Here is a 13,365-nt window from a genome sequence, read left to right on the forward strand (position 1 = left end):
TTTTGACCACCGTGTTTTGACCATCGGTAGCTTGTCATCACAAACTTGCATTCACATAATTTCCTTTCAGAAAATGGCAAATAGGGCAAAATGACAGATGGTTTGATTTACTGTAGAAGTATGCCCGTTAAAAGAGATTTCAAATAGGAAGTTCCAATTCATTTTATTCTGTTATTTGTTATGACTTTAATCAAACCTTTGGCACAGATTAATACAAATAGTTTACACAGCTCCCATCACTTTGGGAATCCAAGTTATCATGCAATCACAGTAACTACAACAGCAATTTTCAATTGAGTGTCAAAAGCAATCCAGGATTACTTTGGTTTTGCTTTATTTCGTTATGTGATTGGTCCAGAAAACTGGTGCCACTTTCTTAGCCAATCAGATTTTAAACTAAAACCAATCACGACTTGGTCGCCCGCGTTTTTCCGCGCTTTAGGCTGCTTGATCGTTTTTACTTTGAGTTCTCATTGGCTCTGAAGGGTATTTTCATTTCTCCTGATTGGCTGTTGGTTTTGGATTTACGACACTCAATTGAAAAGCGCATTAAGAATAATTCTAACAGATACTATCTAGATTTCTAGCTAGTTGTAAATAAATATGGTTCGAATGCAGGCAGTCTATGGTAAATTCAACCTCTAAATACGAACCAAATAATGCGCTGACGAACAAAAATTATTACTGAGGACTGCAGTCGGGAAAAAGATGAAATCTGCAAAACTTTGCTTTGTCAACAAAACTGTAAAAAAAGAAGTTAAAAGTGTTTTAATTGATTAATTTTAGAATACCGATAATTCTACATTATAGGTGCTTAATACATATAATTAATCATGTTATTTCACATTTACCACACGTGGTGATGATTACACAATTATCGCGGAAATTTAGATGATTAAGTTTAATAGCGAGTGTTCGCTAAATTGCCAAATTAACAATTTGACCTACATTATCCACAATATGTAGAGAACATTAGAGCTAAAAATAACTTTTTTTTAAAACAGAATTAAGTTACCATTAAAATGAATAAGAGAAGTAAGTTTCTGTGGTAACACATCAGCGGTTTGGTTTTATCAACTGAGTTGAAGATGTAAACTGGCTTCCGTAAAGAGTTACTAAAGCTGACATTTCGAGCAAACAGGCCTAACATGGCCCAGGACAACTAGAACGTAACAGTACATGGTAAAAAAAATCATATGGGGGGGGGGGGGGAGGCGAAAGGGGGGACAACACAATGGTACGATTAACACAGACTTCATTCAACCCCACTTCAAGGACGCATTAACAATATTTGACTAGATAATAGACTGTAATGTATTAAGAATCCTAGGTGGGTTATTCTTTTTAAGGACACAATACAGATGAACTAATGGTGATTCTGAAACCACAATATCAATTTACATTGTTGAAGCTGAGATACAATATACTGTCGTATTGGACGGAGTTGTGAACTCTATCAAGCGTGAGTATGCCTACCAAAAAAATTTGTTTTCAGCCGATCGAAATTTCAATTCTCTAATATTGCGGAAAGTATTCCTATTGAGAGCGTCTCGCGAAGGAAAGTTTTAATTAGCTGCCAGTTTGCGGAATTAGAAAAAGATAGGAGGATCACTACACAAGGACGGACTGGATAACGCAAGGTCCGAAGACAGAACAACTGATGGAATACCAAACTCAGGGGTTTAACCAACTTTTTCCCCAGGCGGTTGCCGACGGTGTAACAGGTAGCCGTGCCTTGAAAGGGGCAGGGTTTTCAAATTTAGCCGGCGCCCGGCGCAAGTCACCGGCTACTTCAAGCATTTGCGCCGGGTACTTTTCGTGTTCCAGCACCCCACCCCGCAAGGCCGCCGTTATCGCGATGAGATAGTGCTCCGGCTACTTTACAATTTCCTCCTGGGGGGCCGTGAGGAAAAAATCAAACAAGAGAGCCTGCACGTACGCTCAACAGTCAGCGGTAAGAGGTTTTATAGGAGGAGGTACACCGCTAGTAACCTGCGCTGAATGAAATCCTTGCAAACTTTTAAGACCGGAAAGGCGAGGAAGACGGGACCACACTACGTTAGCGTCTCTCTCTCGCGCACAAAACTAGAGGAGGATTGCTAGATGGTGATTCAGAACAAAGGGTTTCACCTAGTTTTTCAAAGGACTCTTTTAACCCTTTAACACCCAAGATCTGATTGTTAATTCTCCCCTCTAGCTGCTACACATTTCCTTGTAAATTAGTTGCAAGAATTTGGTGTTAGATAAAGAAAACAAAATCTACCTGATACATTCGAATACTCTCATTACCAGCTTGCTAAATAGTGGACAGATATTGTAGGGAGAAGTTACATGTGAATCACTTCTGGGCGTTAAAGGGTTAAGGGCTCACATTCGAATGGAAGTTATGTATTCGGCGATTTTTATCAGTTACGGAGGGGGATTAAAATTAAAATCAGAGTCGGTCACCGCCTGGATTCATCATTGGGTTAAGGGGGTACACCACCTACGGTGATAGAATTCTATCTACACACAGGCTAAACACAATAAAGGTCCCTGAATACCTAACTTATACCCCCTCCATTTACGCGAGGGACCTGCTTAAACCAGGATCATGTGACAAACATCCTGTACTCTGCTAGAATTGTTCGCTCTTTATAAAAGACAAGGCCCTTGACTTGGCCTCTTGGCGTTTGTTTGAATTTCTCTTCTGCTTTGCAGCTGTTGTCAAAGCAAACCTCAAGAAAAGTGGTTATACTTTCATACACATCAATCATTGAAACATGGTGCAATGTACTTACTTTCCAGCGGTTTCCACACTCTAAACACAGAACGAAAGTTGTCATGGGTTCATCAGCGCTTCGTGTTTGTAGTTGTGTGTAGGTAGTCCTTCGCTTGCCACATTTTCCACATTTAAACAATGCAGTTTCGGTGCCTTGGTTTTTAGCAACTTGTGCTTCACGAATACCCTCTTTGGCACATTCCTGCCGAAACTGTTTCATCTCGTCACTTGCCATTTCCTAACAGGGAAATTTCAACACAGCCGGTTAAAAACCTTTGATCTCCAAAGTGATTGTGTATATCATGTACAGTCCAATTTCTCATAAAAATTATCCTTAACCCTTTAAGTCCCAGAAGCGATCACCATGCAAATTCCCCTTATAATATCCATACATTCTCCAGCAAACAGGTAATGAGAATACTCAAACTTATCAGGTCAACGTTATTTCTCTTGATCAAACACCAAATCCTCATAACGAATTGCAAGGAACTGTGCAACAGCTAAAGGAGACAATTAACAATCACATCTTGGGTGGGATTTGAAGGGTTAATTGATAAAATAAATGAATGGCTGTGGTATAATGCACTGTATGTACAGTGCAGTATGTAACAAACGTAGAGCAATGTAACAGAACAGTTGTAGTACTACTGATAAGCTTTTCATTTGGGTAACAGCACACATCATTTACTACCGGTAGTTAACTGAGCCACAATTACACCAGGGGTTCTGATAACTTTTTCAATGAGCAGCTTCCCATGGTGTCATAGGAGGCTGTGCTCAAAAAATGGGCTATAAGGCAAAACCCAAACACAAGAGCCTGCTTGCTGGCTAAACAAATGGCAGTAGCAGGTCTTTAAGGGGGCAGTGGACTGTCAGTAGCTGGCCTTTATTGAAACCTTAATTACACCTGCAAATTGTAATTGACAGGTACACTTCCCTGTTGAGTTATACCCACTGGCAAATGTTATTTGCAGCCAGTGTTGTTATTTTTTGGCAGGTCAATTTGTTTGAAGGCTACCATGCCACTTGAGACAGGCAGTCTTGTCACCAAAACACTTGCCTCAACCATTCAATAACCTCTACCATAGAAAACTTGCTAAGAAAAGCAAGCTGGTTTAAAGATAGCAACAGACAAGTTTGATCATCAATTCTCCTCAACGGAGCATTTGGCTCTGGCTTTCAAGAAAAAAAATGAGATGCTGTAAATTGAATTTACCAACAGGAAAAACCCAGTTTACTTATAACAAAATGAAACTAAAGCCTAGTGGTTTCCTCTACTTTGAAAAATTCTGCCACAATGAACTGAACAATATTTACCTCTGTAGGCATTGTTGCAAATCTTCCTGGTGAAATCTCACCAGTGAGTACTTTCACTTTAAGAAGGGGATTTTTTGCATCCCGAAGATTACTGACACGACTTCTGACGCGCTGTTTATATTTCATATTTGTGTCCCTAAACTCTTGAAATATACCTTGAAAAAAGGTTAAGGAACAAAGTCATGGTGCAGATCCCTCAAAAGCTAGTTCAAAAATTAATAAATCTGTCAGTTAATAATTCAAATTGTAACAATGAATAATAATCAACTATATGGAGAAATTTATGGCATTAGCTCTGTTAAACATAAACCATGAGCAGTTCCTCCTTCTTGGTGAAATCTGTCACATGAATGTAAAAAGTTAGCCAAGACATGGTGATTTATTTTAACTTAGTATCTGTCTTACTTTCCTAAAACGTAAACTCTGAAATAATGATAGAGCTCTATTTTGACTCAAGCATTGGACTTCACCAAAAAGGTGGGACTGCTCAAACTTTACATATATCTTGGACAAAAGTCATAATTAACCCTTTAACTCCCAAGATCTCTTTAGTAATTCTCCCTACTATCTGCCATAAAACACTAATGATTTTGATTTGGAGAATTTGGTATTGGATCAACTTGTAGTCCCTTATTTTAGTTCTTTTTCTTTATTCTCCTCACTTGTGTGCTTGATTCTGTGTTGATATTGTAAGGACAAATTCTGTCTTGGTCACTCAGAGGAGTTAAAGGGTTAATAAAATAAATAGTGCTTTTTCTCACAAGGATGTTGAGCTCGAGTATTCATCTGAGTTACCATCATGCAAATTTGTGCAAGGCCTTAAATGATAACTTTTCCACAACTATCCAAATAATTGTGAAACTTTCACCAAGATTGTAAGTTTCGATTAAAAATTTTTAATTTTTTCTTCACCTTTCCTGGAGAAATAAGAAATACATGAATACTTTATGAAAGATACATTCCTCACAAGCTGCAGCAAAGTCTTCAGGTGTAGTGGCTGTAAAAGAAACACAAATGCAAATATCAGTGATGATACTTTCTTATGTTGTGAGACAATTTAGGGATGAGATGTTGTATTTTTTGAAAATAAGTACACTAAGCAAATATACAATCACAACAATGACTATTTAAGTGGTCAGTAATCTCTGTAGTAGGCCCTTAGGTGAGCTAACTCAAGTAGGACAGACAAGAACTTGCCAACAAAATACACTTTACAAATTGATAGCAAAATATGTTTTAGTCAATGTGGGATCAAGCCATCCTGAGAGCAGAGGACAGCTAATTCCCCAGGATGAGATACTGTACCCTATTATGGGTTCCCTTCCCCACCCCCCCCCCCCTCCCCCATATCTCATTTCCCAAAATTTCATGACATTTCCTTGACAGTTCACTCCTCTCCATTTATACTCCTGAGTCAGAGGCATCTCGAGATTGTTGAAATTATCCTTCGCCAGTGAGACAACAAAAAAGCAAACTTTTACAAAATTGAATCCAGGAATGAGCAACTCTGCATCAAAGACAACTTTGAATTCACCTCAAAAATGGTGGAGCTGAAGGATCAGGTAAGTGGATGCAAAATGGATCAATTGCAATGTAACATAAAAGAAAAAGGTATAAACTATAAGGAATTCAGAAATAAATCAGTTTTTTACTTACTTGGTTCAATACCTTCTTCCACTTTGAGGGAGTTTGCAATCATTTCTCTACACCTTCCCCGTACAGAGTCACTTGTGACTTTTGGGGGTGGGAATGTGGCAACTTTGTTTTCTTGAGGGGTGGTTGGTGTGGTGGATGACTTTGCCTTTTCTGCAGGTGAATTGCTTCGACTTGATTTTTCACTGTTTGGAGTTTTTCTATCTGTGTTGGACTCTTCATTCTTTCCTCCTGATTTCTCTGTTTAGTGAAGTAAAGAGTTGAGCTATTTCTGACTACTTCATATTTTCTCTTTACAGGGTTCATCTATTTAAAACAGATAGGTCCTCCAATAACTCTTACTACCATTTATTTGTAGATGTTGTCAACATCATTTTCCTTTATTCTCATGACCTTAATGTGTGATTCAGGAGTGATATTGTAGGGAGAAATTAGATGCTAATCACTCGGGGGTTTAAGGGTTAAAAAACACATATTGAAAAAGGACATTGACAAATAAATACAACAACACTAAAATACCTGAGTCTGTGAGTAATGTGATACATGATACACAGATACACTTGTGTAGTGCTCAAGAAACTGAGTCCAGATAAATTTACAGATTGAAATCCTTTCAGTCAATAATCACTTATTTGATGTAAGTTTTAAGCAAACAGTATAGCTGCTCTTAACCCTGTTCCCATGAATGACCAAGAGAGAATTTCTCCTTACAATATCAATACAAAATGAAGCAGGCAAGTGATGAGAATATAGAAAATATCCAATGGAGATTATTAGTTGATCCAATACCAAATTCTCTACATCAACATCATAAGTACTATATGGTAGCCAGTGAGGAGAATTTCTATTGAGATCTTGGGAGTGAGAGGGTTAAAACTGGTTTTGCTTTTTTTTTATAAATAAATTATTTCCTAACCTGGTAAAAGCTTTTTCCAGGATTTAATGAGTGACTTTGCCTGTGTCTGAAGGTCTGCATTTTCACTCTTTTTTCTCAGAGTATTGACAGACATGCCTATTCTAGTTTTTTGAAGCACTTCAAGAGTGATGGGGAGGTCTTTCAGCCTTTTCAAGAGATCCACTGCACTGTCAGAATCCATCTGAAATAATCAAGTGAAAAAAAATATATTGATAAATCCTTCTGGGAATAGAACTCTTGACTAAAGTGCTCCTTAAACTTGAGATGCAAATATTCCTAAAAATAAAAATTCCTTATATAACCATAGTAGAATGCATTTCTAATTCATTTGAAAGTTGACAAAAGAACTTGTGTGGTTGCTGCTAGGGGTGTTGGCAAAGGAACTGTTGTTCTGAATCTGGTGGCAAAAACAGGACGGTAAATCACCATAGCAAGTTGTGAAAAACTGATGTTTAGAGCAACTTCCTCGTAAATTAGGAGAGTAATGTCAAAGCATGGTAAACACCATTGCTCATTCCTTTTCACGCCACTTTTTCAACTATATTTGTAACACCTACTCTAAAAAAATAAGAAACAGCATTTGAAATTTTTCCATTGGATTCGACAAAAAAAAAATGACAAGTGAACCAATATAAGAAATTAACATATCACCAACAAAGCAGTAATTCTTTATTTTCTTATAAAAAGAATATGGCTGCTTTTTTCTTTTAAATTCAGGCAACAACTTTCTTTCTTTAAAAATTAATTGAAAGTGCACCAGAAGCAATAATAAAAATTATTGTTGGAAAAATTGCTAGGAAAGGTGTTAAAGTATTATTATCATATTGATATTAAAAGGAAGAGCTGAATACAGTACTGCTCATGCAAGGTGTTTTTGGGTATGGGGACACCAGTTGTCATTTCAAACATTAAAATTCCAACATGATAAAGTACCACTTGTAAAAGTCCGACAACTTTTCATTCCCGATTCTATTTCAGTGAAATGAAGTTTCAGTGTGTGTTCTTTCATTTTCTAAAAAGCGCGCAAAATAAACTCAATATTTAGCTTAGCGCAAGAGTATTTTAAACATTAAGTACCCATTCTCCATAGCTAACTCTTCAAAGAAAAATAATTGTCAAATGACGGAATTTCAAGCCACGAGCTGAATATGCTGATTTGTGTGCTTGCACTTGTAAGATTTTCCAGCCGGAAATTCGATCCTTAACGCGTGTTCGTACAACTTTGAACATGAACAATTCAGCATGCGCTTCCGGTATGATGACCAAATCAACAAATCAAAAATAAAACCATTCGTTTTATACAGCTCAGCTACCTGGTACGTATTTTTCAAATCTCTGCCTTACGAGCAGAGCTGATGATTGGGTTTTTAGTGGTGTTTACTAACGCTTTATTGCAAAAATATACTTAGGCCGGCCGGTGGCTGCGAAAATGATCACAAATGTTCTTCTTACCGCTCCTTCCTGTCCCACTATCTTCTCCAGCTGCTTTCCAATTTTGAAAACTTCTTCCTCGCAATTCATTGTGTTAGAATTTCTCAATGAAGTTACGAAAGGAAAAACGAGGGATCTCAATTCAACATTGCCCAATTACATTCGCGCCACATCATGGCCGATAAAATTACCGATGATACGGTAAGTTCCGACTAAATGTGTCCTCGATGTGTCAACTAGCGTGGACAGCGGTCACATTGATACTCTGTGTCCTGAGCATTGTCAAGTCCTTTATCTAGTTCTTTGATGAGCAACGTTTACCTGGGAAGGGGTAAGGGAAAGGTGGGAGGGGTATGACGAGAGAAACGAAGTCATGGAAAGAGATAACAATTCAGCATGTGACCTCTGGTAAACGTCATAGCTTTCCCTCGTCTTCCGCATCGGGACCTCAACACAAAGAAAACCCTTTTCCACCTCGTTTATTTGTATCTTTGGCTTATGAGATGTTCTCCTTTCGACCATAAAAATTTATTTCGATACAGGAAATAGCTTCCCCCTGGCATGGAAACAGGCTAGGGATGAATGGTAAAACCAGGTGGCAGGTGAATTCAGTATAGTTACGCATTGCATAGACGGTAAACCTTGTCGATGTCAGTAATATTTTGTTGAACAACGAAGGCATTCTTGTATGCCCGCAGATTATTGATTTAATATAATTTGGGAGATAAATAATCTATATTTTTTAAGAGAGAGAGGGGGGGGGGGGAAAGCTGCTGAAGGTGTCTATCCCACGCCTGTCACGTTTTGTGACCTTTTGGTGTGTTCTAGTTAGGGCTTCAGTTAGGGCATGAGGTTGTCAAGGAAACATGGTTAATTAGTAATTTCTGCTTCACTCGCATTGGTTGAATATATTATCACTTGGAGAAAGACTTGTTTGCTCGTTCGAAGGCGAGAGAGACAAAATCAAAAACAAGAAAAGATTTGCCCTGGTGCAATGTGTTTATAACTCTGGCTAACCGCACCTTATAAACGAAAATGGACGAGGAGAAAACGCTTAGAGAGCCGAAGGACGAGACTGAAGAAGCACTCGAACTTGATGAGGTTAAAACTGACGGTAATGTTGACAATCGTAATCTGCCAGGATTACAAGACCTGAAATCGAACGGCCCTGAAAATTCGGCAGAAAACGGCGAAGAAGAAGAGAGAGGCGAAAAGAATAATCGCAACATAGTCAACAAAAATGGTGCCAATGGGATAGATAGTGGACAAACAGACCTTGATGCAACGCACGAGCAACTCGAAGTCCCTAAAGGGCTGCCTAACGACAAAGAAAATAGCAGGGATAGCATCTCTGAAAACGCCAGTTCGACTGAGGGATCTAACGAAGCAACATCTCCAACTAAATCAGTCAGTCCACGAAGAGCAAAAAGAAGAGCGATATTTGTATCTTACGCGCCGGAGGCGAGTTTCTTAGAAAAACGCTTTATTTCCTACACCACTAAAGAACTGAAAAATATCGGATTTTGCGATGATATTTGGTTCGATAAAGACGACAGCCAGCCCATAGAGAGTCCATCTTGCTATCAGCAGAGATTAGAGATTGTCGAAAAGTGCCGTGCAGCTGTTATTTTCTTATCTGAGTCCTACTTTAATTCGTTGATTTGTTGTCACGAAGGACGGATATTACTCAATCGGGACGAGGAGAAAGAGGGAAACGAAGAGGTTGAAAAGCCTGTAAAATTATTCTGCATTAATCTGTCTGACAAGCTTCCACAAGAGTACAAACAACTGGCGGAGCGAGCGCTTAATTTAAGTAAATACTCTGCTTCAAGTGTGGCTGAACTTTCGTCAGTAGTGGTAGGCAAATTCAGCGAAGCCCTGGAGAAGTATGCTCCCTTATTCGGCCTGCGCATTCCAACTCCTCCAAGGGAACCAGACGTTTTGAAATTTGACCGAAAGAAACCGGTATCTTCGTGGAACATCCACGATGTACAGGCCTGGCTTGCTTCGTTTAAAATGCAAGCACATTGTGCGCTAAGCTTCGAAGAGAACGAAATCGACGGCTTCTTGTTGGTTTCCATAAAAGAAACTGACATGGAAACCCATTTAAATATTGACAGTCGAGTCGCTCGAAAGAAACTTTTGCAAGAAGCCAGGAAAATTCAAGAAGAGCAAGATCAACTCAGAGGAAATTGGTATTTGAAGTGCAAAAAGAGCAAAGTCAAAGAAGATTCTGTATATGTTATTTGCGATCCCAGTGATGCTCGGTTTTATCATAATCTTCGAGCGGACTTGGTGCAGAAAAACCTCAAGGTAAATTAGAAATGTACAATTAGCGGATTTAAGAGTCACGCTATTGTGTTGCACGTTAAGTTAATTAACATGTCAAAGGATTTGTGATTGTTGAACTGAGGGTTCAAATATCGTTTTTCTATCCATTAGCGAGAGACTGATTTATTGTTTTGTTCTGTTAGACCAAAGCCAATTATTTTAACTTTGCATGCCTCTTTGCACGAACGCAGAACAACGGAAGCGAAATTTAACGTTCACTTGCTAACTCACAGGGATGAGACAGTGGGAGAGAAGTTGTTTTACCTAAACCTTTTCTCATCAAGTGTCAACTGGCTTATGTAATTAATGACACAAGTCAAATCTTGCATTCAGACATTTATCGATTCGCATGAGAAGGAGCCTCGTACTTCTCGCGAATGCGTGACCGCGTGACGGTCACACTTGCGCTGTATCAGAGTAGTATTGGGAGCGGGAGGGGTGGAATATAAGAATGAACTTTACTTTTTCGGAATAGCTTACTTACAATCGTCGCTGCGTTTATTAACTTTTTGCGTCCACGGTGCAGTGCTTATTCAGCGTCGGCGCTTATTTGACAATGGGGAGTCGAATTTACTGATTCGCGCCTGGTATTTTAGCCATGTTATCGTATTAGACAATGGGCCCAGCATATGGGTAGACAGTGGTTCAAATTATTCATATATCAATAGCTTGAGGATCGCTACTACCTAGAAAGCAGACTATGATGACATTAAATCAAAGTCAGTGCAATGAATGATGGACAAAATGCGTCGAATACTTCTCGAATTTCTTTATAATTTTTTTCAGGTGTTTAAACACGAGCGACTCGGACAATCCAGGGAAGAATTCCTACAGGTCAACTCTCCACACTTGGCCTCCTCTTCTCACGTGATCGTCCTTCTCTCCACGGCAGCTGCTACGTCACTGTTTGTCTACAACGAGGTCCTCTTTGCTGATTGGTTAGGAAAACCTCTTCTAGTTGCTATGACAGCCAACTCGTGGGATAAACTTCGACCCAACCTACAAGCCATCCTGGGAAGCTGCCCAGCAGTGAATTTTCAGGATAATCTATACGAAGATAGTGTTGCCATACTGTTGTACCGCTTAAAACCTTTTCGCAACATGCCTGCCGTGATCTTGGAGCAGGAATTTTTGGATAGAATGTTTGAGGGTCTTAAGCCCCTGAGAGTGATGGCAGCAGTCCCTGGTGGGTGATAAAAACTTCCTACACCTTCTCGTTCATCCTAAAGTCATAAAAATCCCTCGTTAGTTATAGAAGGAAAATTGACTCGAAGAGGGTAACACAATGTAGTTTTTTTTAAAATGGAAAACGTTGCACAGCTATGTAGTTATTAAGATAGGAAAAATCAAAATGGAAAGTGCTTTTAACTTTTTTTGTTCATTATTTGCCAGTTGAAAAGGTAAATGTGTTCGGATAATTTTTCTGAGTTTGTTATTCGTTGTTTAATGAAAAATAAACTCACCAGCCCCATGGTGCTCCCTTTGCTCAATCTTGTTCATGGAAACAGTAACGGGAGAATCTATAACCTTCAAAATATATTGTCGTGGCTACCTTAGCCACTGACCATCAACTGTTTTCCCTCGTAGAGATGAGCAATGTCGAGATGGAAGACACATCTCCACGTCCAAACCTTTTCCTCAGTTACCACTGGGATGTACAAAATAAAGTACAGGTACTTGTCCAGTTCTTAGAGAGTCATGGATTCCAGTGCTGGACGGACGTGAGTAACGCAAACAAGCGTCACGCCGCGAGTAAATCACCAACCCACGAGAACTCACAGAGTCAGATTCAGCGAAACATCAAGGCTGCTGTAGCTGTCGTGTGTTGCGTGACACCCAAGTATGTTTGCTCCGAAAACTGCATAAAGGATCTCAGCCTGGCTGAATCAATGAACAAACCGGTCGTCCCCGTGATGCTTCAGTGGTTGGCATGGCCACCCGAGGGTGGTCGTGTGCGTAGGATTTTGGCACCACTCCAATGTATTGATATGAGTAATGACAGTTTGTTTAAGAGGAACCTGAGTACTGTTGAAAGCCATTTGAGCAAATTCGCGGGGAGCCATAATCCACGTGATACGCATGTGATAGAGCACGTGCGAATCGCCAGGAACCAGAGATCAAATCAAAAATAGGCTGATTTAATAATAACAGAACGGGAACGTCAGTCTACGACGGCGTGCGCAAATCAAACAACTGGCTTGACCAATGGCAGAGCGGCAAATTTAGCACCGGAAGTCGTGTTTAGTCCTTTCCGCGCGCTTTCCCGTCGTCAACTGACGTTCCCGTCCTGTTGCTAAATCAGCCTAATATCAACAAAAAGCGTGATTTGACACACGTTAAGTTTGAGCACAGGGCTGGGAAAAGTTGCGCATTAACGTCACCGCAAAGTGCACACGCCGCCTTTAAAGAGAAAAAACAGCGCCACGTTTCAACGAAGTCAATTGGTGAAAAACATCAACACACCCAGTTTTTGAAGCACAGGTCAATAAAATCATTCACTTACACCTTGCTCCAGTGCCTCTAAACACTGACAGAACTGAAGGCAAAACAAGTTATGGATTGGAAACAAAAGCCTAGCTGTGTATTGTCGTTGACACTGCTGCCATCTCGCGTAAAAAAAAAGCCATTTTGAGATAATGTTGGTAGAAAGCTACTAGTCTGAAATCGCTACAACGATTGTTGAAAGTTCCATCGCAATCCAAGGGATTTTGCTGACCAAATCGAAACCGCTAGAAAGGAAAGAATAGAGAAAAACGGAAAGACTTTGAACGAATTAATGTTACGTAAATATCAAGTGTTGGAAAAAAAGGTTGTTTGTGGATGAAACTGGGAAGTCATTGGAGAATTCAGAAATAAATTTCCTCTCTGAGCCCACGATGAATCCAATACGTGTTTCTTGTTGAGGGTATCCCAAAGTTCTTGTTGATTATTCTCTTTTTTGTAAACAATTTCCTCT

At 39.5% G+C, this 13,365-nt stretch overlaps 2 protein-coding genes across 2 annotated transcripts; one reads left to right on the forward strand and one right to left on the reverse strand.

The window, feature by feature from the left end:
* Window positions 1-161: 161 nt before the first annotated feature.
* On the reverse strand, window positions 162-8,340 carry LOC113684941 (transcription elongation factor A protein 1). The gene is made up of 7 exons (XM_027202367.2): window positions 8,100-8,340; window positions 6,648-6,828; window positions 5,735-5,971; window positions 5,037-5,075; window positions 4,079-4,233; window positions 2,781-2,999; window positions 162-742 (listed from the first exon to the last, which is right to left on the reverse strand). The coding sequence occupies exons 1-7, from the start codon at window positions 8,166-8,168 to the stop codon at window positions 734-736; spliced, it is 909 nt and encodes a 302-aa protein (XP_027058168.2). The 5' UTR covers window positions 8,169-8,340; the 3' UTR covers window positions 162-733.
* Window positions 8,341-8,954: 614 nt separating this feature from the next.
* Window positions 8,955-13,283, forward strand: LOC113686237 (uncharacterized). Its single transcript, XM_027203845.2, has 3 exons — window positions 8,955-10,391; window positions 11,196-11,595; window positions 11,997-13,283. Exons 1-3 carry the CDS (start codon window positions 9,114-9,116, stop codon window positions 12,539-12,541), a joined length of 2,223 nt encoding a protein of 740 aa, XP_027059646.2. The 5' UTR covers window positions 8,955-9,113; the 3' UTR covers window positions 12,542-13,283.
* The last annotated feature ends 82 nt before the right edge of the window (window positions 13,284-13,365 follow it).

This window comes from Pocillopora damicornis, chromosome 12, assembly GCF_964200805.1.
Source record: "Pocillopora damicornis chromosome 12, jaPocDami1.2, whole genome shotgun sequence".
Taxonomy (NCBI): Eukaryota; Metazoa; Cnidaria; class Anthozoa; order Scleractinia; family Pocilloporidae; genus Pocillopora; species Pocillopora damicornis.